Below are 26,305 nucleotides of genomic sequence, written 5' to 3' on the forward strand. Positions count from 1 at the left end.
ATGAGGAGGATGTTAAGAGAATGCAGGGTGACTTGGACAGGTTGAGTGAGTGGGCAGATGCATGGCAGATGCAGCTTAATGTGGGTAAATAGATAGATAGATAGATACTTTATTCATCCCCATGGGGAAAATCAACTTTTTTTCCAATGTCCCATACACTTGTTGTAGCAAAACTAATTACATACAATACTTAACTCAGTAAAAAATATGATATGCATCTAAATCACTATCTCAAAAAGCATTAATAATAGCTTTTAAAAAGTTCTTAAGTCCTGGCGGTAGAATTGTAAAGCCTAATGGCATTGGGGAGTATTGACCTCTTCATCCTGTCTGAGGAGCATTGCATCGATAGTAACCTGTCGCTGAAACTGCTTCTCTGTCTCTGGATGGTGTTATGTAGAGGATGTTCAGAGTTATCCATAATTGACCGTAGCCTACTCAGCGCCCTTCGCTCAGCTACCGATGTTAAACCCTCCAGTACTTTGCCCACGACAGAGCCCGCCTTCCTCACCAGCTTATTAAGACGTGAGGCGCCCCTCTTCTTAATGCCTCCTCCCCAACACGCCACCACAAAGAAGAGGGCGCTCTCCACAACTGACCTATAGAACATCTATGTGAGCTTATCCACTTTGGTGGCAAGAACAGGAAGGCAGATTACAGTCTGAATGGTGTCAAGTTAGAAAAAGGGGAAGTAACGACGAGATCTAGGTGTCCTTGTTCATCAGTCACTGAAAGTAAACATGCAGGTACAGCAGGCAGTGAAGAAAGCTAATGGCATGTTGGCCTTCATAACAAGCGGAGTTGAGTACAGGAGCATGGAGGTCCTTCTGCAGTTGTACAGGGCCCTGATGAGACCACACCTGGAGTATTGTGTTCAGTTTTGGTCTCCAAATTTGAGGAAGGACATTCTTGTTATTGAGGGAGTGCAGCGTAGGTTCATGAAGTTGATTCCCAGGATGGCGGGACTGTCATATGTTGAAAGACTGGAGTTATTGGGCTTGTATACACTGGAATTTAGAAGGATGAGAGGGGATCTGATTGAAACATATAAGATTATTAAGGGATTGGACACGCTAGAGGCAGGAAACATGTTCCTGATTTTGGGGGAGTCCAGAACCAGAGGCCACAGTTTAAGAATAAGGGGTAGGCCATTTATAATGGAGTTGAGGAAAATCTTTTTCACCCAGAGAGTTGTGGATCTACGGAATGCTCTGCCTCAGAAGGTAGTGGAGGCCAATTCTCTGGATGCTTTCAAGAAAGAGTTGGATAGAGCTCTTAAAGATAGCAGAATCAAGGGATATAGGGAGAAGGCAGGAACGGGGTACTGATTGTGGATGATCAGCCATGATCACATTGAATGGCGGTGCTGGCTCAAAGGGCTGAATGGCCTACTCTTGCACCTATTGTCTATTGTCTATGCCTTTGAGGATCTTGAGAGACACTTCACCTCTGGTCTCATTCTCTGCCATCTGAACCCCTTTGGACCTTTTGTGGTAAAGACCAGATGGAATGACACACCATTGAGCCTTTTTCTCATGCAAGTTCAATTCTACTCAGCACCGTATGGAGTTGGAGATAGGGAGCTACTTGCCATAAAATAGGCTTTAAAGGAATGGAGACATTGCCCGATTTGAACTGACCAATATAAACTCATATCCATTCAACAGACCCACCAACTCAACCCAGCTGAAATAGGGTTCAATCCTCAGCTTATCATTCCACATTCCCTGATTGTCTGGGAGCTTGAGAACTAGGTGCACCAGGCCCTATAGCATGAGCCTGCTCTGGCCAACACAGCTGACAACTGTATGCATGTGCCAGCCACTATGTGCTCTGAGACACTCCAGAGGGCCCACTTCTCAACCCTCTAAGGCCATTCAGGCACATGACAGACTTTGGATTTTCTGTGATGCCAGTTCTGGTGGTCCACCATGATCACAGGTGTACATCAGTTCATCTCTGCCTGCCCTCAATGTTCCCAGTCCAGTTCTTACAACCAGTGGCTCCTTCCAGTCCCTTGAAGCCCATGGCCCCATATTGCCATGGATTTCATCACAGCTTTTCCACCTTCTGATGGGGCCATGGTGATCATGACAACTGTGGACCGATTCTCCAAGGAAGTCCACTTCATTGCCCAACCCAAACTTCCATCATCAACACTGAGATGGCAGACATGATTCTCTATCATGTAGTTTGCCTCCATCGTTACCTTCAGGACATTGTCTCAGACAAGGCCCTACAAATCATCTCATGCTTCTGGCAAGCCTTCTGCTCCTTCCTCCGCACCTCAGTGAGTTTATTCCCTGGATATCATCTGCAGACCAACGGTTAGTCAGAAAGAGACAGTCAGCAAGTGGAGAACTTTCTGCGATACTTCACCACCTCTAAGCCTTTAACATGGAAGGAGTCATCCCACAGTCTGCACACCTCCTCTGCCACAGGTGCTTCATGGCTACGTACAGCCATTGTTCCCCATGGAGGAGCCAATGGTGGAGGTCCCATTTACCAGGGCTCTGGCTTGTCACTGCTGGAATGCTTGGAAGAGGGTATGGAGGACCATTCTCTCTGCCAACTGCCAGTGGTCCCAGCTAGACTCTTCCAGCCTAAGGATTGTGTCCCACAAGCTCTTGTCCCAGTTCATTGGTCCCTTCAAGATCACCCAATTCAGTCACTTATCATGTCCAGCTGCCACCGCCCTCCCCCAGAACCACATTTACCTTCCACATGGCATGCCTCAAGCCTGTTGTCCATGGACCACTTAACCAACCTGAGACTGCGCCTCTGGAAATTAGGATCGTGGAGGTGATCCAGTGTATACGCTCTGCCGGTTGATGGATTCACTTTGCTGTAAATGGTGTGTACAGTACCTGGTCGACTAAGAAGGGTAGGGCTCGGGGGAGAGGTTTTGGATGCAGTCCGCTGCATCCTGGATCTAGTGCTCATCAAAGAGTCCCACCAAATCCATCTGGATTCCCATTGTCCATCGGGTGCCAGCCATGGGAAGGGTGCCCCGTCAGACCTGCACAGGACGCTCCCTCTCAGTCTCCCCCCAGCTAATGGGCTTCACTTGCCATTCATTTCCAAATCACCTGTAGCCTTATCCCAGCTCTTATCCACAGCCCTCATTCATCCATTGAACCAGCAGCCTCAACCAGTTGCTTCTAGGCCTCAGTAACTTTGTTGCCTGTTATGTTTAGTATTTGTTCTCTCTTGTTTTTTGATTTCTCTTGGCTTGCTATTTTGCAGTTTATTATTAAAGTTATCATTCACTGCTGAATCATCTCTGCTGCTCTGCATTTGGGTCAAGCCTTCTCTACAGTGTCTGATAGAAAATAATTACAGCCTTTAGTCCAATTTGATTTCTGATTGTCACTGCTTTGCTCTTTTTCTTACAGCAGTGAAGTATACCACTTGGCCAATCTAGTCCATACTATTACTCAAATATCAATTCTATTGCTTTATTTCCCTGTAACCTATTCTCCTTCACGTGCTCATCAATTTCACATTTATTCTCCATCTACTTAAGTAGACTGATGGCCATTGATGGTGGCCAATTAACATTCCAAACAGCAAGCCTTTGGGAGGTGGCAGGAAAATAAAGCTTCTGGAGGATCCTACCTGAACACAGAAAAAATATGCAGTTTTTACATGGATAGCACCACAGGCCAGGATGAAACCCAGGTCACTGAAGTTGTGCGGCAGTAACACTACCTACTATGCCACTTTGCCTGTTTCACATCTTTCAAATCAATGGAAACAAAAAAAAAAACAGGAAAGTTGTAAAACAGATTACAGACTCACTTTCACCCACCTTCTATGGAATTATAGCAAAATATCCTAAGGCACTTGGCAATGTCAAAACTTACCTCAGCGCCTTTTCAACAACTGCACGTGCAAGTTATTTTCCCATCAGTGCTGATGTTTGATTTATTCTATGGTTAAATGAGATAAATTCTCTGTAAGTTCCTCTTACTGAACTGTGTTCCTTTGAACTGAGCTGAAACATATTGTGGAACAACTTCAAGTGGAAGCAGCAATATCAATATGGTAATATATTCTCAATATCCATATTGCTGCAGGCAATGATGGAAATGTAGTACTTTGTTGCTAGGTGATAAAAGGGTTGGAAAATCAAATGCTCACTTCAGTGGCAGATTAGACATACTTAATGATATCTATTAACTCTTTAAGGCAGGATAAGATGATTCGGTTTCCATAGTGACACAAATAGAAGAGACATACCTTACCAACCTTTTTTTGGGAGTTCCATCCATGCCTGATTTTCATCTGTACTTAATTAACTGTGTAAATGGGATATCATTTTATAAGCATGACAATGTATGACAGCAGTGGGGATCTTTTAAATTTGCACTCTGGGTGCCATACTACCCATTGCCAGTAGATAACTGTGTCTTTCCTTAACACTAATGTCATATTTACCATTGACCAAATAAAGCAACTTGATTCTTGAACTAGGTGTGCCAAGTTATACTTAAATTGCAGATCCAATTTGAATGAATAGTTAGCAATTCATTAATGACTATTAAGATTTTCATATTTCTATTGCCATCTATAAATCATAGAAGTGTTTAAGAACCCAGTCAAGTCAAGGCGCAAAATAGGCAAAAAGATCAAAAGTCTCAATTTTGTGTGGGTACAACAAAGAAAATATTGCTGCTGTCATTTCTTTATGAAATTGAAAATGACTGGGATTTCCCTGCAGGCACAACTTAATGTATAATTTAGTGAATTTACTGCTCAGATTCAGGTATCTGTTAGAACTGTATTGACATGAATTTATATAGTGATCTTACTCTAAAGTATGTTGCACAATTTCTACTTTCTGTTTTAGGTCTACATTTTAAATAGAGCAGTGTCATTTATATTGCATGACAATCTTTGCCCCCAAATTTCCAATCTCATTTTAACGTTTTTTTTAAATTCCCTTTGAGAAGGTTTTCAAAATAGATTCTAAACTTTCTAAAATCAGTTTGTACCATGCCATGTGCTATGTGCTTCAATTTCTAGTTAAATTTTTGTAAAATATTTAGAAAGGCAACTAAAAAATGTGTGTTTTCTTTCCTACCCTGCTCTCTGTGAGAATTCTTTACTATAATTGGCTCCTCCATTAATTGGATAAGACAGCAATTGTCTTATCCTGAACTTTTACATGACTGTAGCCAGCATGGGAGACAGGCATGTCCACTCCTCAGTGATGGCTTGATCTTTAGAGAACACTTTTACAAATCAGCGGTGAGTGTTGCTCCTTTGTTAAAAGCTGCAAGTGCAGACTATTAACATTTTTAAAACCACTGAAGTACCTTAATATGAACAAAAAGATAACAGTGGTTGCAAATAATAACAATTGAATGCTTCTGAGTTGGTTCACATAGCCCTACATGCAGAAAATGTAGTTACTCATATTGTTTCCAATTATGTCATTTCAATAATAGATTCTTATTTTGCTTTGTCAAATGCTTTGAACTATTTTGTTACTCACAGTTAGAGTTCCAAACTGATAATGTTATCACCAAAGAAATACTGTAATTTACAAAATTAAGTTTCAACACGATCTGGTTAAACTATAATCTGCCTTAGATTCATCAGCAAACTCAAAAAAAAATCCAAGAATTGGGGAAAAAAATCCTTTGTTGAATAAAATGGGAAGAAAATACACTGGACTTTTATGTGAGTAATTATTCGTTATTATCGCGAAAATTAGGAATTTAGTTGATAGTTGTAAGAATTCTACAATGCTTCAAACAGTATTGAATATTCAGAAAAGGAAACCTATTAGCAATAAGTTGTTTGCTATAGCAATTCAATATACTGCAACAGCTGATCCAACTTGATTTTTTGTGGTTTCCACACTGACAGGCAATTCATATAAAGTACTTACTCGATCATGACCAGAACATCACAACTACAAATACAAATGCTTTAAACAGGCGCCTAATGTTCTTGCCAGAAACACAAGAGCTGTTCCAGCTGCACTTTACCATTCTATGTCAATTCAAACATTTGTCAAAGGGCACAAAGAGCTTAGTAAATAACAGTGATTCTGCTGATCTTGGATCTATTTCCATGTCAGTGGTTTGCCTAAATTTCTCTTCCTTTATGCAAAGCTTCAGGTGTAGAGCTCAACATGAACTGTGGAAATTAGGTCATTCCAACATGAATTAACAATTACAACTAATTCAGTTTGAATATTAGCAAAACCCAGGTTGAAGGTTGGATTGGAGATACTTCCAACACTAAAATCGGCAAGTGAACCCCTGGTTGACATAAAAATTTGGATTCAGACTTAACCAGCCTCCATTTTGTCCAGTTCCCTTTTTAATGGAAGCAGTACAGAAATGGGAAGAGATAGGTTTCCACACCACTCAGTAATTTTGTCTGGCCATTAAAGTAACATCTGTTCTTATATTTAATATCATTTTAAATTTAACACTGGCTAGACAGTATTTCAGGAATCAGTAAATGCAGCAGTCAAAGGATTGGGTGGTAAAGGACCCAGCCTTTTATCAAACAAATCCAATGTGTTATTATCACCTACCACTTGGTGATGAGACAAGTTTTCTAAGCTTTACAGAACTCCAAGGTGCAAGGCTCTTCATCCAATGACCATCTGTTTTTATCCACGGCTCTTCTGGGCCTTCCTGTTTCCTTTAAGGAAACTCTGCATTCTCCCTTCCCCTCCAAAGGCCTCCAGTCACAACTTGCTGTTCCACAGCCACTACTGGTCATGATCTCCATTAATGGTACCTCTTATGTCCCAAGAGATAGCTGTACCCTTATGATCACTATTCCTCCTCTACTGTGGCTTCATGCTGAGGGCTTAGCCATCCATTCACCACCCAAGCTAAAGCTGTCAATCTGGCTGGCTTTGGAAAGAAATAACAACTTCTCCTCATCATAAGGCTGTGGAAATAGCAAATGTATTGATACCCAACTGAGGCCACCTGATGTGGGCATGTATCCTGGAATATGTGTTCCAAAAACAAAGTGTTCCAACACTTTACTTTTGTCGCTACAGTTGCATGTGTAACTTGATTTGAGTTTTCACCAGTGTGAAGAATGGCCATAATTTCCTTATCAGTTTACATCTCTTTTTAAGGTTCATGGCCCTGGTCCTGTTCCCCTGGGGTATCGATCAGGACTTTGCTGCTTTTCCTGTCCTTATATTTTTTAAAGAGCTGCATTGTTTGTGGTTTCCTTTATTTGTGTCACATCTTGCATGCTTTCTATCCTGTGTTCGCAGAAAAGGGATTAGTAAGGCAAATATTGCAGCTTCCCTTCTAATTTGATTATGTGTTGCTCCATTTGTTTTATGCCAATCATACCTCCTGACAACTTTCATACTTGTGACTTTTTCCACAGCCAAACAGATGCTTCTGCCAAATAGATGATCACGCCTCCCTCTTCCCCCCACTCCAGTTCTCACCTCACAGAAAAGACAGCACTACTTTGTGGCAGAATAACATTTCAAAGAGTTCCAGAACAAATAAACTCAAAGTTATTCTTGACTGCACAACATCACAAGAGGTCGTAACAGAAGGACTGCAATATCGTAACTGATGTGGCAAGATGAGAAAGAATAAATGGAATCCACCAACTTGTCTTTGCTAATTTAAGTGAATTGAGTTGCATGATTTTTGTTACACTAACAATCGATTACCTTTTTTTATTAATGATCACACAGATGCCAGTAATTATAAGTGAAGAGACTGCTTTTGTTTAAATGAAGCTATTATCTGTAGACATTTACTATGCATATACAGTATATAATGATACATGTGCATCATTGCAGAATTGAAGAGAGCTCACATTTCATATTATGAAAATACTTCTCAGTCATAAGTATCAAAGCAAGACTAACCAGTGGTGTTCCCTAATATGAATAAAGAGATATCAGTTTCAGTGTCTACCACTAGCATGGAAACTGAATGCATTATTTATTATGAAGCTTTTGGCAGTGGGGATGGATGGAAGCAGAGCAGAATTACTCAGATGTCTGAAGTCTCCTTTTAATTACCCATTTCCAACATTTTTCTCAAATTCAACAGGCTAACTTTCAATACCTCAAAAGTCCGTACCACAAAAGATACAGAAGCATTCATATCCTCTTTTTCTTCCCATACTTAAGATTTTTTTAGGTCCAACATTCTGAAGAGTTGTATTAAAGCCTGTGACTGGATATGTTTGTTTTATCTTTTAAAGTATTTTGAAACCAGACAATTTATTCAGTAGAGTATACATTAATAAATCATTATATGTGGAGCTATCAACTTTTAACTTGAGATGCTAAACTAAGGCCCCATCTAACCTCTTAAGATGAACTGCAAAAAGTTCCATAGCTCCATTCAAAATAAAGGAGGGGATTTTTTTCTTAAGAGTCCTGGCCAATATTTATCTCTTAATGATCACTGAAACAGATAATATGACCATCCAACTAACTACATTCTGAGGATCTGTATATGTATACAGATTGATTTATCCAAATTTTTATAATGTAACAGTGATCATCCATCAGAATTAACTTGGCTTTGTGTAGGGTGCTTAAGAATGTCTAGATATCATGATAGCTATTACATAAATGTAAGTTGATTCTTTCTCCATTTGATACAAAAAAAACTAGAATGCCTACTCCTGGAAAAATATATAATTAAATTATTTTGCAATCAGGGAATACTGACTTTGAAGTGCATCACCAGTGATACATAAGAGGAACAGATGACAGAGCATCATGCGGTTTAGGTACCAATGACAATATTAACTAATCAGAATCAGAGCAACCAGCTGGGCAGAAACTGATAGCACTTCATTTCAAGTAGGAAATTCTCTGAGGTTCTGAAGGACTGCTGGAGCTTTGGCAGAAAGGAATAAAACACTGGTAAACAGCTGAGGCATACTAGACCATAAGATATAGAAGCAGAATGAGGCCACTTGGCCCATCGAGTCATCTCCGCCATTTCATCATGGCTGATCCAATTTTCCTCTCAGCTGCAATATCTTACCTTTGCTTGTATCCCGTCATGCTCTGACCAATTAAGAATCATCAACCTCCGCGTTAAATGTACATAACAACTTGGCCCCTACAGCTGCCTATGGCAAAGAATTCCACAGATTCACCATTCTCTGGCTAAAGAAATTCCTCCTCATCTCTGTTTTAAAAGGACGATCCTCTATTCGAAGGCTGTTTCCTATGGTCTTAGACTCTCCCACCACAGGAAACATTTGTTTTACATCCACTCTATGAAGACCTTTCACGATTTGACAGGTTTCAATGAGGACACCCCTCATTCTTCTGAATTCTAGTGAATAAAGGCCAAAAGCCATCAAATGCTCTTTATATGAAAGGCCATTTACTTTGTCCTATCCACAGATATAACACTATCAACACTGCAGCAATCAGCTTTGGATTTCAGTAAATTACTAATTCCACCTGGACACGTGTGAGCATGCTGCTGACTAAGTTGCTTCCAAGCATGAAATAAGTAAATTAAAAAAGGTAAAATGCCATTCCTCCAAACTACACAGCAAAAATATTGATTACCATTCTTTTAATAGTCCTTTATTTTGTATTATAGTTATTTAAATAAAATGAATGTACCCACAGAGAAGATTACAAAACTTTAACTCTTTTCCTGTATTATACTGGATTCCAAATCTGTACACCTATTGTTGGTACTGCAACTTAAGATGGCTGATGAGGTATTTACGATAAACTTCAGGTATTAATTCCCCTGTAGAAGTAAAATTATCAAAATGGAATCATCCCTGTCAATAATAGTACCTTTCAGGAATGAAACACCAGTTACAACAAAGGTTACTTCAGGCATGACATTTCCAACAACCTTTTATGATACATACCATCATCTGCATCTGTTGCTTTAATGGTTAGAATACTTGCTCCAGAAGGAAGATTTTCCACCACAGACGTACTAAAAGATGAAGGGTTGAAAATAGGTGGATTGTCATTCACATCCAGCACATTGAAGTAAACTCTCACTACGCTGAATTGCCCACCACCATCTTCTGCTTGGACAGTAAGAATATAATATGGTTGCTTCTCATAATCCAGGGTTTGAGTTAGGTTAAAAACACCAGTCACAGAGTTGAGGAAAAATATTCCATCTTCATCATCCTCTTCTACCATGTACGTGATTTCCCCATTAACACCAGAATCTGCATCACTCGCCAGTATGGCTGCCACAATAGAGCCTACAATTTAAATAAATAATAGACTTAATAATTCTGCAGGAATATTTTTTAAAAATCTACCTTGTCTCTTTATTGAAAAAGCAAAATATTTTTCTATTTGTTTTTTATTTTTAACTATTTCCTTATTTTCCTTTTGCAAAGGAAATTGGCCGCTTTAGTTACATGAGCAAATTTATTTCAGTGAATACTCATGTAGTTGCTCTGCTTTCAACAATTTTCATCTATGCAGCTTATTAAGCATTAAAATGAAATTACACAAATCTAAAATATTATGGGGTACGCTAACTAAAATAAATAATTTGCTCAATTTCAAAACTGCATTTGTCAATTTGTCTTAAAAGTATAATATTATAAAAGTGATAGCATCTGGGTACTAACAACCTTCTATTTATACCAGAAGGTCCACTTAATAAAAGTCTGAAAATTTCAACTGAATGGTAATCAGCTGGAAATGTTAATGTAAGGTAATTAACTAATTGGGAGGCTGTTTATTAGAACATACAGTAGAACAATACAACACAGTATAGGCCCTTTGGCTCACGAAGTTGTGCCAGCCTTTTAATTTACTCCGAGATCAATCTAATGCTTCCCTCCCACATGGACCTCCATTTTTGTTTCATATTTATTATTTTTACTATCAATTTGTCCACAAGCTCAGCTGACAGTGTAACTCAGGCTGCTGACAGAGAAGACAGACATCGATTAGCATGGCAGGGTTTATAACATACAAAATTCTTTACCTTTGACTGTTATATTGTTAAAGATGCAAGTAACAATTAAATATTAACTCAGGGCAAAACACACAAAATGCTGGAGTGACTCAGCAGCTCAGGCAGCATTTATGGAAATGAATATGTCCTGATGAAGGGTCTCGGCCTGAAATGTTGACTGTTTTTCCGTAGATGCTCTCTGACCTGTTGAGTTCCTCCAGCATTTTGTGTAACTTGCCTTGCATTCCCAGCATCTGCAGATTTTCTCGTGTTTGAAATGTTAACACAGGAGCATGATCTGAGATGACTGATAATAGGTTGAACGTGACACTACAATATATATTATCTAGTTCATAATGTACACTTATGTATCTATTCGTTAACATGTTTTCACAACAGAGTAGAAGCAAGATTTCTTCTTATTTGTAATCAGTAAAAGGGATTATAGAAATTGCTTCTAGAACATGCCTAATAGACTAATCGGCAATTTGTTGACAATTGTTTTATTAAAATGTATTCTTACCAGGTGGAGTATCTTCTGGAATGTCAAATGAATACACATTCTTGGAAAATTTGGGGGCATGGTCATTAATGTCACTGACAGCAATATTGATTTGCATATCTGAGAATTGCAGCCCATCATCAGCTCGAACCAATAAGGAATATTTGGAACGGCGTTCTCGGTCTAAACGTTTAGTAGCTAGAAGATCTCCGGACTCCGGATCGACTCGAAAACTGTTATCTGCTCCACTAATAATGGCATATGTCACCAGTGCATTTGGGCCCTAAGGAAAAAGAAGTTCACATATAATAAAAATCAATAACAAATAATTTCATAATCCTGGTAATTTTAATTTTCTGGTTATATTTCTAAGTTCCTTTCTGCGCTTAAAAACAAAAATAGATATTTTTCAAATTGTGTACAAAATGTTTTGCATACTTACTCTTCAAATTGACTTTTACTTCCTCTTTTAAGGAAGAAATATTTCTGCTTATACCAGAAGGTACTGGTGCTATAATCAATTGTGTTAGTTCTATTCTATCAGATTATTTTTAATGCTGCAATAACTGCAAAAGTAGACTTTACTGAAAATGAACTGTTTGATATGTATGATAAATTCTGTCTTGGCTCAAACTTACCCCAGTTGTAGTGGTGTGACAGGCAAAGGCAACTTTACAGAAATAAAACTAACTGCATGCGGGAGCTGTAACCATTTCAATGGTGCATTTTTATGTTTGTTACACCAGTAAATGTAATTCTCCATCTGAAGCTGGGAAAGGACTGTGATAAATAATTCATGATTTGTTTCCAATATTATACCCCTTTTTATTATATTATTGCACCAGCAGCTTTAGATGAATTTTGGAACTACATTGTACTTAATCGGGAACGTCCTTACATGACTTGTTATCACTACTTCAATGCAATCCTTATTCAGCTTTCTACTATTCTCTGTATTTCGCTACTCTTGTCCTATCTTGCCCCTATTCACTCATCACTCCTAACTGCAATGATTCCTGGCTGAGCAATATCTTACTTGTAAAATTTGCATCCTTAATTTTAAATAAGGATTGCTTATTCATACCTCTGTAATGTCTTCCAGCCTCAAAACATAGAACACAGAACATAGAACAGTACCACATAGTACAGGCCCTTTGGCCCACAATGGCAGCGCATTCAATGCACCCACAACTCTGTGTAAAAACTTTCCTCTGATATCCCTCTATACTTTCCTCAAATCACCTTATAATTATGCCCACTCATTTTAGCCATTTCTGCCCTGGGAAAAAGTCTCTGGCATCCCTTTCAATCTGTGCCTCATCATCTTGAGCTCCTCTATTAAGTCACCTCTCATCCTCTTTTACTCCAAGCTCTAGCTCTCTCAACCATCCTCAGAAGACAGGCACTATCAGCATTACTGAGAAATCTCCTCTGCACCTTCACTAAAGTGTCCACATCATTCCAATAATGAAGCAACTAGACAGAATAGAGTACCCCAAGTTTGGTCTATGGATGTGGACCCAACATCCTTCTGTTCCACCATACTGCTAAGAATCCTGCCATTATCCCCGTGTTCTGCCTTCAAGTTCAACCACCTAAACTGTATCTCTTCTCCAAATTGTCTCCAATTGCCATTTCTCAAAACAGCTCTGCATCCTATCAGCGTTCTGTTTCAACCTACGACAACCTTCCACACCATCCACACGAACCTTTGTGTAATCTGCAACCTTACCAACACACCTTTTTACTTTCTCATCAAAGTATTTTTTAAAAATCTCAAACAACAGGTGTCCAAGAGCAGATCACCGTGGAACATTACTGGGCATTAACTTCCAGGCAGAATATACTCCATATAATACTGCCATCTGCTTTCTGTAGGCAAGCCAATTCTGAACCACGCAGACAAGTCTCCCTGAATCCTATTCCTTCTGGCTTTCGAAATGTTGCTATGGTGGTGAACTTTGTGAAATGCCTTACAAAAATCTATATATACCACACCCTCTGCTCTACCTTCATCAATTTGTTTTGTCACTTTGTCAAAGAATTCAATCAGGCTCACGAGACATGACCTGCCTCACAAAGATATGTTAAATGCCATTAAGCTCCAAAAACTCATAACTTCTGTCTCTAAGAATCCTCTCCAAAAGATTGCTCATCACTGACAATCACAGGTCTAAAATTCCCAGGATTATCCCCATTACCTTTCCAGAACAAAGGAATAACATTTGCCATCCTCCAGTCTTCTGGTACTACTCCTCTGACCAGTTAAGAGGTAAGGCCAGTGAGTAGAGATCATCGCCAAAGGTGAAGCAATCTCCTCCCTCAGTTCCCATAGTAACTTTGGGTATATCCCATCTAGCCCAAGGGACTTATCTATCCTAATAGTTTTCAAAGATTCAGGACAGCCTTTCTTAATGACAACATGTTCCAGCATATAAGTCTGTTTTACATTGTCCTCAAATTCATCACAGTCCCACTCACTGGTGAACACTGAAGTAAAGTATTCAATAAGGACCTTTCCTATCTCCTCCGATTCCAGGCACATGTTTCCACTTCTCTCCCTGATTGGTCCGACCCTCACACTTGTTATTCTCCTGTTCTTCACATAAGTGTGGGATGCCTTGGGTTTTCCTCAACCCCACTCGCCAAAGTCTTCTCATGCTCCCTTCTAATTACCCTAAGTCCAGCTCCTTCTTGGATACCTTGTTATTTTCTAGTCCTGTCTGATCCTTGCTTTGTAAACACTAAGTATGTTTCCTTCTTCCTCTTGACTAGATCGTTCCTTCACCCTGCCATCCTTTCCCTGCCTCAAGGGACAAACTTACCCAGGATCCCATGCAAGGGGTCCAATATCCTAGCAGGTAGGTTTAATAGAGCTGTTAGGGAGGGTTTAAGTTAATTTGGCAGGGGAATAGGAACTGGAGTGATAGAGTTGAGGAAGGGGAAAACAGAAATAAATCAAAGATAGTGTGCAGCAGAGATGATAGAAAGAACAGGCAGGAGATGAGGCATGATCACAGCCGGTGGGATGATTTACAAGAGCAATAGAGGTGTGGCACAGTTAAAACAGAAAGCAACAAATACTGGATTTGAATGCACGCAGCATAAGAAATAAACTGGATGATCTTGAAATTCAGCTTCAGATTGGCAAATATGATGTTGTGGCCATCTCTGAAACTTAGCTAAAGGATGGCTGTCATTGGGTACTGAACTTCCAAGGATATATGGTGTATCAGAAAGATAGGTTTTATCAGAGGGGGTGGTGTGGCCCTGTGTATAAGAAATAATATTAAACGATTAGAAAGGGATGACATAGGATTGGAAGGTGTAGAGTCTCTATGGGTTCATAAGAAATGGCAAGGATAAAAGGACCCTAATGGCAGTTGTATACAGGCCTCCAAACAGCAGCCGGGATGTGGATTACAAATTAGAGCAACAGATAGAAAAGGCGTGTCAGAAAGGCAATGTCATGATTATCATTTGGGATTTTAATATGAAAGTGGATTGGGAAAACCAGGCCAATACGTAACCTCAAGAGAGAGAATCTGTAGAACGTCTAAAGGATAGCTTTTCAGAACAGCTTGTTGTTGAGTCCGCTAGGGGATCGGCTGTGCTGGATTGGGTGTTGTAAATGATCCAGAGGTGATAAGAGAGCTTAAGGTTAAGGAACCCTTAGGGAATAGTGATCACAATATGATTGAGTTCACTTAGAAATTTCAGAAGGAGAAATTAAATCCCAATGTGTCGGTATTTCAGTGGAATAAATTACAATGACATGAGAGGGGAACTGGCCAAAGTAGACTGGAGAAGGACACTAGCAAGAAGGGCAGCAGAGCAGCAATAGCTGGAATTTCTGCAAAAAATGAGGGAAGTGCAAGACAGATATATTCCAAATAAGAAGAAATTTTCGAATGGTAGAAGGACACTACCGTGGCTGACAAGTGGAGTCAGAGCTAAAGTAAAAGCAAGAGAGGGCATACAAGGAAGCCAAAGCTAGTGGGAAGATGAGGATTGGGAAGCTTTTAAAAACTTGCAGAAGGAAACTAAGGTGGTCATTAGGAAGGAAAAGATGAATTATGAAAGGAAGCTGGCGACTAATATCAAAGAAGAAACTAAAAGCTTTTTTAAGTATATAAAGGGTAAAAGAGAGTTGAGGGTAGATATAGGACCACTAGAAAATGACACTGGAGAAATTGTAATGAGAGACGCAGAGATGACAGAGGAACTGAATGCGTATTTTGCATCAATCTGCACAGTGGAAGACATCTGCAGTATACTGGGCATTCAAGAGTGTCAGGGAAGTGAAGTATGTGCAGTGAAAATTACGACTGAGAAGGTGCTCAGGAAGCTTAAAGGTCTGAGGGTGGATAAATCTCCTGGACCTGATGGAATGCACCCTTGAGTTCTGAAGGAAGTAGCTGGAGAGATCGCAGAGGCATTAACAATGATATTTCAAGAATCGATAGATTCTGGCATTGTACCGGGTGACTGGAAAATTGCAAATGCTACTCCGCTATTTAAGAAGGTTGGGAGGCAGCAGAAAGGAAACTATAGACCTGTTAGCCTGATATCAGTGATTGGGAAGTTGTTGGAATCGATTGTTAGGGATGAGATTACTGAGTACCTGGAGGCACATGACAAGACAGGCCAAACCCAGCATTTGTTTGTTGAAAGGAAAATCCTGCTTGACTAATCTACTGCAATTTTTTGATGAAATTACAAGCAGGGTAGACAAAGGAGATGTAGTAGATGTGATGTACTTGGACTTTCAGAAGGCCTTTGACAAGGTGCCGCACATGAAACTGCTTAGCAAGATAAGAGCCCATGGAATTACAGGGATGTGACAAGGATTGGTGGAGCATTGGCTATCGGTAGAAAACAGAGAGTGAGAATAAAGGGATCCTATTCTGGCTGGCTGCCGGTTACCAGTGGAGTTTCACAGGGGTCGGTGTTGGGACCGCTGCTTTTTACAACGTACGTCAATGACGTGGACTGTGGGATTAATGGATCTGTGGCTAAATTTGCCAATGATACAAAGATAGGTGGAGGAGCAGGTAGTGCTGAGGAAACAGAGAGCCTGCAGAGAGACTTAGATGGTTTAGGGGAATGGGCAAAGAAGTGGCAAATGAAATACAATGTTGGAAAGTATATGGTCATACACTTTGGAGGAAGAAGTAAACGGGCATACTATTATTTAGATGGGGAGAGAATTCAAAATGCAGAGATGCAAAAGGACGGGAGTCCTTGTGCAAGATACCCTAAAGGTTAGCTTCCAGGTTGAGTTGGTGGCAAAGGCGGCGAATGCAATGTAGGCATTCATTTCTAGAGGTAAAGAATATAAGAGCAGGGATGCGATGTTGAGGCTCTATAAGGCACTCGTGAGACCACACTTGGGAGTATTGTGTGTAGTTTAGGGCTCCTTATTTTAGAAAGGATATAGTGACATTGGAGAGGGTTCAGAGAAGATTCACGAGAATGTTTCCAAGAATGTAAGGGTTACTGTATGAGGAACGTCTGGGAGCTCTTGGGCTGTATTCCCTGGAGTTCAGGAGAATGAGAGGGGATCTCATAGAAACATTTTGAATGTTAAAAGGCCTGAACAGATTAGATATTTCCCATGGTAGGGGAGTCTAGGACAAGAGGGCAAGACTTCAGGATTGAAGGACATCCATTTAGAACAGAGATGCGGAGAAATTACTTTAGTCAAAGGGTGGTAAATCTGTGGAATTTGTTGTCACGAACGGCTGTGGAGGCCAAGCCATTGGGTATATTTAAGGCAGAGATAGATAGTTTCTTGATTAGCCAGGGCAACAAAGGGTATGGGGAGAAGGCAGGGGAGTGGGGATGAATGGAAGAATAGGATCAGGCCATGACTGAATAGTGGAGCAGTCTAGATGGGCCAAACAGCCTATTTCTGCTGCTATATCTTATGGTCTTAAGTACTCGCTAAACATCCTCCACATTTCAGTTGTCCATTTCCCCAAGTACTGTATATCTGTTTGCAATCTATGTTTCCAAGTTTCTGTCTCACAGCATCATAATTCCCTCCCCCAATTAAATACTTACACATACCACTGGCTCTTATCCCTATACAAGGCTATGGTAAAGGTCCAGGAGTTGTGATCACTGTCTCCAAAATGCTTACCCACCAAGAAATCAGTCAACTGACCAGATTCACTGACTAGTACCAGATCTGGTATGGCCTCTCCTCTAGCTGGCCTGTCTACATATTGTGTCAGGAATCCTTCCTGAACACACTTAATGAATACCACCCCATCTAAACTGTTTGCACTAAGGGGTTCCAATCAATACTAGGGAAGTTGAAGTCACCCATACCAGCAACCCTATTATTTTTGCACCTTTCCAAAATTTGCCTCCCAATCTGCAGCTTTGGGTCTCTGCTGCTATTGGGGGGCAGTGGTCTATGGAATTCTCTGAACAGAGTGACTGCGACCTTCCTGTTTCTGACTTCCATCCACATTGACTCAGGAGATGATTCCTTCACAACATCCTCCCTTTCTGCAACTCTGATTCTGTCCCTGATTAATAATGCTATTCCTCTCCTCTTTACAGCCCTCTCTGTCCCCCTTTTGAAACATCTACACACTGCAACATCCAGCAGCCATTCCTGCCTTGTGGCAGCCAAGTCCCTGGAATGGCCACAATGCCATAGTTCTTTGTGCTGACTCATGCTCTATGTTCATCACCTTTGTTCCTTATACTTCTTGAATTAAAATTAACCCATCTCAAACCACCCTACTGACCGCAATTATGCCCTATCCACTGCCTAAAAACCTCTCTACTTGCTGCATCTACCTTTACAGCAACAGCCCCATACTCAAAGCTATGACTGGTTCCCATCCCCCTGCCAAACTAGTTTAAACCCGCCCCAACAGCTCAGGCAAACTCCTGACCTCGAGGTAACTCCCAAGGATATTGGTTCCCCTTGAGATCAGGTGTCATACCTTCCATATAAGTGATCCCAATGATCTACCCCCACACCAATTCCTTAGCCACACATCCATTTGTCAAATTACTCTATGTTTACCGTTACTGGCATGAGGCACAGGTAATAATCTGGAGATTAATACCTTTGAGGTCCTATATTCTCTATATCTCTATATTCTCTCATCAAACTCCCATCCTTTTCCTACCTATATCATCAGTACCAATATGTACCGTGACTTCTGATAATTCACCTCCCACCTTGAGAATGCTGTACATCTGATTTGAGATGTCACAGACCCTGGTATCTGGGAGACAACATACCATCTGGGAGTCCTTTTTCACATCCACAAATTCTCCTGTCAATTCCTCCTAACTATTGAATCCTTTGTCATCACTGCTTTCTTCTTTTGTCCTCTTCCCTTCTAAGCCACAGAAACAGACTAAATGCCAGAAAACTGGTCACTCCAGCTTTCACCCTGGTAAGTTAGTCTTTCCACAGTATTCAAAGCAGTATACTTGTTATTGAGTGGAGCGGCCATTGGTGCTCTGAACTATCGGCCTATTCCCTTTCCCTTCCCAAGTAACCCAGCCACCTGCCTCCTTCAACTTAAGTGTTACGACCTCCCTGTAACTCTTGTCTATCACCTTCTCATTCTCCAGAATGAGTTAAGGTCATCCAGCTCCAGTTCCTTAACATGGTCTGAAAGGAGCTGTACAAAGAGGCACTTCTCACATATGTAGCATCAAGGACATTGGAGATCTTCCAGATCTCCCAATCTCTTGTACAAGGAGCACACCAGTGACCTGGGGTCTATTCTTTCTTATCTAGCTCAGCATTAATAAAGAAAAAATGAGAAACTTAACTGAAAACTCGACCTAGCCTCTGCCTCCTCCCTGAAACTTCTTGAGCCAAAACCTCAGTTCCTCACTTGAACTCTGTCTCATTCCAATAATGGCCCCTTCCACAAAGTCTACTCAGCCTAAACTTAACTCCTTTATAGTAGCACTTGCCAAGTACCTAATTACCCACACGATCTCAAGCTCCACAGAAAGTCCCAATTGGCATCACTCGCTTTTTTAAATCTGTTGCTAAACTCCACATGTAACCATTCCAAGTAACTCTCCAAAAGCAACACTTGGAGATCCCTATGCCTTTTCAGTTCTGTCCCTTTGACATTCAAAATTAAATGCTCACAATATTCCAATTAGCAGCCTCAACTCTAACCTCTGGAACTCCCTTCCAAAATTTATAAGCAGCTGGACCTGTATAAACTTTCCTTGTTAACGGCATTTAATCTGCTTTTATTCACAGGATATATTTCCGTCAGTTGTCCACAGAGAGAATTTGAAGGATGGTTTTAGAAGCAGCATACACTTAGTGAACATCACTAAGACTTCATACACACCGAATTTACAGGAAAATGGGGTATGAAGACCATTTTTCTTATTCACTTGTCAGATTTTGTGTAGACATGGCATATGGAAAACATTTATTGCCCATCCCCAATTACTTAAGAGAAGGTTAATGATAAATTGCCTTCCTAAACTATATCATTTTTTCTGGTAATGTTAACCAGAAAAAGGCCCCTTTATTCCCACTCTTTTCCACTTGTCAGTCAGTCAATCTTCTATTGATACTCTTACCTTTCCTGCAATACCAATTTGTTAATTTGTTAAATAGCCTCATGTGCAACACCTTGTTTAAAGCCTTCTGATCCTTAAAAATCATTACTAATGCCTCAGCAATCTTTTCAGCTACCTCGTTCAGAACGCTGGGGTTTACTCCATCTAGTCCAAGTGAGTTATCTATAAATATTTAGACTTACCACTTCCCAAGCACCTTCTCTTCAGTAATGGCAATGCATTCACTTCTGCTCCCTGACATTGTCACATTCCACATTTTTGTATCCATTTTTGTATTTTTGGCTAGCTTGCCTTCATATTTCATCTTTTTTCTTTTTAGTTGCCTTTTGTTGGTTTTTAAAAAAATACTAATCCTCCCCCTTCCCATTAATTTCTGCAATATTTTATGCCTTTTCTTTTGCTTTTATGATTTCGCTTGTCAGCTCTGATCCTACTGTTAGAATGCTTCTTCTTCTTTGGGATGCATCATTCCTGTGCCTTTCAAATTTCCCTTGGTAACTTTAGTTGCTCTGGGGTCATGCTGCTCATTAGCTTTGGCCAGTTCCTTTCTCATGCCTTTGTAATTCCTTTTACTGCAATGCAATACTGATACATCTGATTTTAGCTTCACCTTCTCAAACTGTAGGATGGATTCTATCATATCGTGATCACCTAGGGGTTCCTTTACCTTAAGTACTCTAATCAAATCTAGGTCATAACATAATACCCAATCCAAAATTGCCATTCCCCTAGTGAGCCCAACCACAAGCTGCTCTAAAAAGCTTTCTCATCGGCATTCTACAAATTCCCCCTCTTGGGATCCAGCACCAATGTGATTTTCCCAACTGACCTACATATTGAAATCCCTCATGATTATTGCAACAATGCCCTTTTGACATGCCTTTTTTATCTCCCTTTGTAATTTGTAGCCCACATCCTGGCTACTGTTCAGAGGCCTGTATATAACTCCCATCAAGGTCTTTTTACCTCTGAGGTTTCTTAACTTTACCAATAAGGATTCTACATCTTCTGATCCTGTCACCTTGTTCTTTGGATTTGATTTCATTTTTCTTTCACCAACAGAGCATCCCACACTCTCTGCCTACCTGCCTGTCCTTCGATACAATGTGTATCCCTGGATGCTCAATCCCAACTTCTATCAGTCATGATTCAGAGAAGCCTACAATGTCATACCTGCCATGTTTAACTGCACTACGAGATCATCTACCTTATTTCATATATTGCATTTATTCAAATAAAACACCCTCAGTTCTGTATTCATCACCATTTTTGATTCTGAACCTCATCCCATTGACTGCTATTCTTACCCTATAATCTGCTTGTCCTTCCTCACAGACTCACTACACACTACAACATTTTTAACCGCTCACTGCTACGGTCGGAAGTTCCCACATGCTTCAAAAACGCAACAATTATACTAGTGCCCAAGAATAGTTGGGTGAGCTGTCTTAACAACTATTGTCCAGTAGCACTCGTATCTTTGGTGATGAGATGCTTTGAGAGTTTGGTCATGGCTAGAATCAACACCTGCCTCAGCAAGGACCTGGACCCACTGCAACTTGTCTATGGCCACAATAGGTCAAAGGCAGATGCAATCTTAATGGCTTTTCACACAGCCTTAAATCACTTAGACAATAGAAACACCTATGTCAGATTGTTGTTCATTGACTATAGCTCAGCTTTTAAAACCATAATTCCTTCAGTCCTGATCAAAAAGCTACACAACCTGGGCGTCTGTCCCTCCCTCTGCAATTGGATCCTTGACTTCCTAACCGAAAGACCACAATCTATGCAGACTGTAAGTAACACCTCCTCCTTGCTGATGATCTGCACTGGGACACCTCAGGGATATGTGCTTAGCCCACTGCTCTACTTTCTCTGTACCTATGACAGCGTGGCAAGGCATAGCTCAAATGCCATCTATAAATTTGCTGATGATACAACCACTGTTGGCAGAATCTCAAATGGAGATGAGAGGGAGTACAAAAGCGAGATATACCAGCTAGTGGAGTGGTGTCACAGCAATAACCTTGCACTCAACATCAGTAAGACCAGAGCTGATCGTGCACTTCAGAAAGAGTAAGACAAGGGACCACGAACTAATCCTAATAGAGGGATCAGAAGTGAAGACACAGAACAATTTCAAGTTCCTGGCTGTCAATATCTTTGAGGACTTAGCAAACCTGCCACAAGGACATCGGTCCTTTTTTTGTACATGGCATACCTTCCCCGGAAGAGATCACAATGATCCAGAAATCTAAAACCTTGACCTCTGCACCAATTGTTCAGCCATGCATTTGTTTGCCACATCATCCTATTCTTATCCTTACTGGTACATGGCACAGACAGAGGTTACTACCCTGGAGGTCCTGCTTGTCAGCTTTCTAACTCTCTATGTTCTCTTTTCAAGACCACCTCCCTTTTGCTACCAATATGTACCACAACTTCAGAGTGCTCACTCTCCCCCTTTAGAATAGCTGTCTATTTCCTTTCCTTTCCTGACAGTCACCTAGGTACCTCCTTGCAGCTCCTCTCAATCACATCCTAATTCTCCCTTATGAACAGAGGGTCATTGAGAAGAAGCTCCAATTCCTTAACACAATCTCTAAGGAGATGCAGCTCGGTACACTTCATGCAGATGTGTAGTTATCAAGGAGACCGGAGGTCCCCTAGAGTTCCTACACCTCGTGCAAGGAACATATCAAAATATCAGGACCCATTGTCAGCGGACTAGATACGTATCAATGGAAAAAATAACTTACTAGAAACTTACATATTTAGAATCTCCATCTGTGCTTGCCTAATCCTGCTGAGTCAAAGCCTGGCCACTCCAACATTGTGCTGATTGCAACTGCCGAAAAGAGCTGAAGGCACGGGAGTTCCTCTTACAACTCACGTTGCGTCACCAATGAATGGTCCCTCACACTAATTGCAGCCCACTGATTTTATGGGGGGGGGATCTTGTTGATGGTAATGGCATTAAATATGTGGAGATTTGTGACATATATGATTATATGATATATATGTACAATGTCTGAAATACATCTTTTGGAAATGTTTGTTTGATGATGAACTTTAATAAAAAAATAAATTACAAAAAAAAATCAAAGGTAGAAAGTCTTTGATTGACACCTTTGTGGTACAAGTATTTACTTCCCACTAATTGGCCAGGCCTAAATTGTCTACAGTATATCTTACTGCAGGTAGACATAGATTAGTTCATCTACTGGATAAGGTTGAAAATTGTGCAACTATCAGCACGTATCTTCACTTCTGACATGATGGAAAGGAGGTTGATGATGATGCATGTAAAAATGATCCAGCATGGACCAATACTCTGAGGAATTCCAAAAGTGATATGCTGGGGTTGAATGAACTGATGTTGAACAACCAAAACCGTTGGAGCTGTTGCAGTGTTCTTCCCTTGATGCCCATTAATATTGCTTTTATCAGGAATCCTTCTTGCCATTCTTCACCAAGTATTGCTTTAATGTCACGGGCAGCTACTCTTACCACACCTCTGTAACTCAGCTCTTTGATCCATGTTTAAACCATAATAAAGTTGGACCAGGCTATCATCTATAAGCAAGGTGTTATCAACAGTACTGAATTGGATTTATGCTGCTTTTGCATACAGAACATACCTGGGTAATTTACCACATGGTTAGTTAAAGGACAGGATAGTAATTGTACTGAAACAGCTTGCCAGTACATAATGTAGTTCACATGATTTTATGTTTCTTAATATTAATGACCCATGTATTTCTTCTCTGCCAGTCTTTTTGCCATAAAAGCATGCTTCAAATCCACCTCTGACTGTTTAAATAAAATCTGACCTCATATCTCAGTTTGTTTGGTGCCTATTTTGATTGATACTGCTTCTGTGAAGTACTCTAGGATGTTATGCTTCACTAAAAGAGATATATTGATGGAAATTGCAGGCTTAGGTTTTGCTGGAAGATCCATTCCATGTAAATGGGAGGAAACAACAATTACTGAACTTGGCTTCATACCGTTTAATCTGAGCAGAATTTAAAAGCAATTGAAATATGATGAATATGATACCTAGGCACCTAGCACAATGGGATGAATGTCCAAAAATATTTGATTTAGCTACCTTGTAGTTGATAGTTGTAATAACAAATAGCAATATAATTTAGATGTACTTAGGTCAATTTACAAGATGTCACTCATCAACAGTTCATTTTTATGGATAAGTTTCTTTGATGTAGAAGAAAGCCTCTTACATTATTACAAGAGAAGAAATTAAGCCTGGCCATTAAGATTGTTTTCCAGAGATGTTGAAGAGTAAAGTGAGATTGTGTGGTTTAATGAAGGAGTTGAGGGTGTTAGGTGAAAGGTTAAGGATGTTTAATCGGCGATTTGAAGTAAACTAACAATAATTTTGAAATGTTCAAAAACTACCATTTATTAATAATGTTAGCAAAGATTACACTTCTAATCAGGAATCTAAATGCTTTGAAGATTAAATGACATCATGTACTTTGGCAGAAATGAGAACTCAACTTACTGAATGTGATTGGATCGACAGTGACTGCACCAACATTAATAAATTACTTTTATGTCAGAAACAGAGAGACAGTGAGGTGGATAGTTGCTGATAAGTTTTATTTGACACAAACTAGGCTATAAAGAAACATTTTTATACTCTCTTTCCACCTTCACTTTGTCTAAATTTTCACTGCTCGTTTAACATCCAGAAATAGATTAGGAGGAACTTCTTTTAACTGAATCCAGGAAGGACATCCACCTTTTTTCTTGTTCCCAGTCTAAAACTCTGTTTCCCAGTCACCAACTCCATTCCTCTCCATATCATTTGTTGTGTAGCCTGAGACAGACTACTGATGACATATTTGTGCATTCATTGTCTATCTGTATTTCCATTCTTATTGACCAACAGTTTATTGTTTCCTTTTCAAACAAAGGCAAAATTTCAAAGTTTCTATCCTTATTTTCTAATTGCTGCATCATTTTCCTATTTCGTATTTCCTTAGATGTCTCCTTCCAGACTCTGCAGGAATTGTAGCCAACGGCCTATTGGTCTGCTCACCACCTTAACCTTCCAGCAAATCTCTCAAAATAAGTTCTATTCCTAACTTGTATGGAAAATAGAATAGGAAACATGAATCTGGCATCGTGTGGCTTTTCTGGTGTTGTAATAATAGGAGAGATTTAACTAAAGTATCACAACATTTTCTTAACTAGCGCACCATATAAACATGCCAGGCAATTCATGATTGCTAACAATATTTGTTTGTTATTGTACACAAAATGATAAATCTGGATGATGAATTTCTTTGTATTTACTGTACATTTTAATGTTTTAGCTTAGATTTTGTTGTTTTATTCCGTTCATAATGAGCACCAGCTACATAAGTAGCTTTGGAAAGTGAGGGCAATTACTACATAAGCCCTTTATTTTTGTCTTGCTGAGGAAAGAGAAGCAAGACTTTTAGGAATTCAAAATGAAAGGCAGCATTTCCTTCCTATCCTCTCTGACTTTTCCAAGATAGCCAAAATCCATTTTCTCTTCCATAGATAACAGACAGAGCACAGTTCTTTAAGCTATGCTCTTTAACAATTGGGATTCTTTCTAGCCTTGCAATTTTAACTATTTTCACAGAACTGAACCAGTTAATTTGACTGAAAGTGAATAGTAAATAAGGGAAGCTGGTTAAATAAGCCTAAGGTAGGTTATTTATTTCAGGATAAATTGCAGTGACATACCCCCCACCCCACCCTGAACAATCCCATGCAGAGTGTACCACCATTTGCTAACATTTGTTCAGGAAGGCAAAAGACTGGTCCCTTAACAACAACAGTAGTGGAATTAATGCAAACATAGATTGATCACAAGACATCTCAGGAATAAAACTAGAAGGCTTGCAAGAGCTAAAACCCAAAGAGCAAGACACATCAACTCCTATCATAATATCTTTTAGAAAGATGATCACTTCATGATTGTCAATATAAAACAGACATCATTTGGAGATGTTACCTGTTATTCCGAATTATATCAGTTTTGCACCAATTTTTTTTTGTTTTTGTTTATTCTGCCTTGTTTCTGCTCCAAAATAACTAGTTCCAATCTTATCATTTAACCTTTGTAGAAAATGTTATTCTGAATTTTCTACTAAAGATGCAGAAAGAGAATCATTACCACTATGCACATACAAAGCAACAGCTTCATAACAATGCAACTTAAATTTCCACATTCATTGGACAATTCTTTTAGGATAAGAATACCTTCTTTAAA

The 26,305-nt window shown here is 39.8% G+C and overlaps 1 protein-coding gene across 2 annotated transcripts in view; it reads right to left on the reverse strand.

The window, feature by feature from the left end:
• The window catches only part of fat4 (FAT atypical cadherin 4), a 363,521-nt gene that overhangs the window by 161,244 nt on the left and 175,972 nt on the right, over positions 1-26,305 (reverse strand). For both annotated transcript variants that reach the window (XM_073042814.1, XM_073042815.1), the window contains exons 4-5: positions 11,458-11,719; positions 9,874-10,224 (exon numbers count right to left, since the gene is read on the reverse strand). In XM_073042814.1, coding sequence (XP_072898915.1) covers positions 9,874-10,224; positions 11,458-11,719 — 613 coding nt within the window. The remainder of the gene's footprint in view (positions 1-9,873; positions 10,225-11,457; positions 11,720-26,305) is intronic.

Source organism: Hemitrygon akajei, chromosome 4, assembly GCF_048418815.1.
Source record: "Hemitrygon akajei chromosome 4, sHemAka1.3, whole genome shotgun sequence".
Taxonomy (NCBI): Eukaryota; Metazoa; Chordata; class Chondrichthyes; order Myliobatiformes; family Dasyatidae; genus Hemitrygon; species Hemitrygon akajei.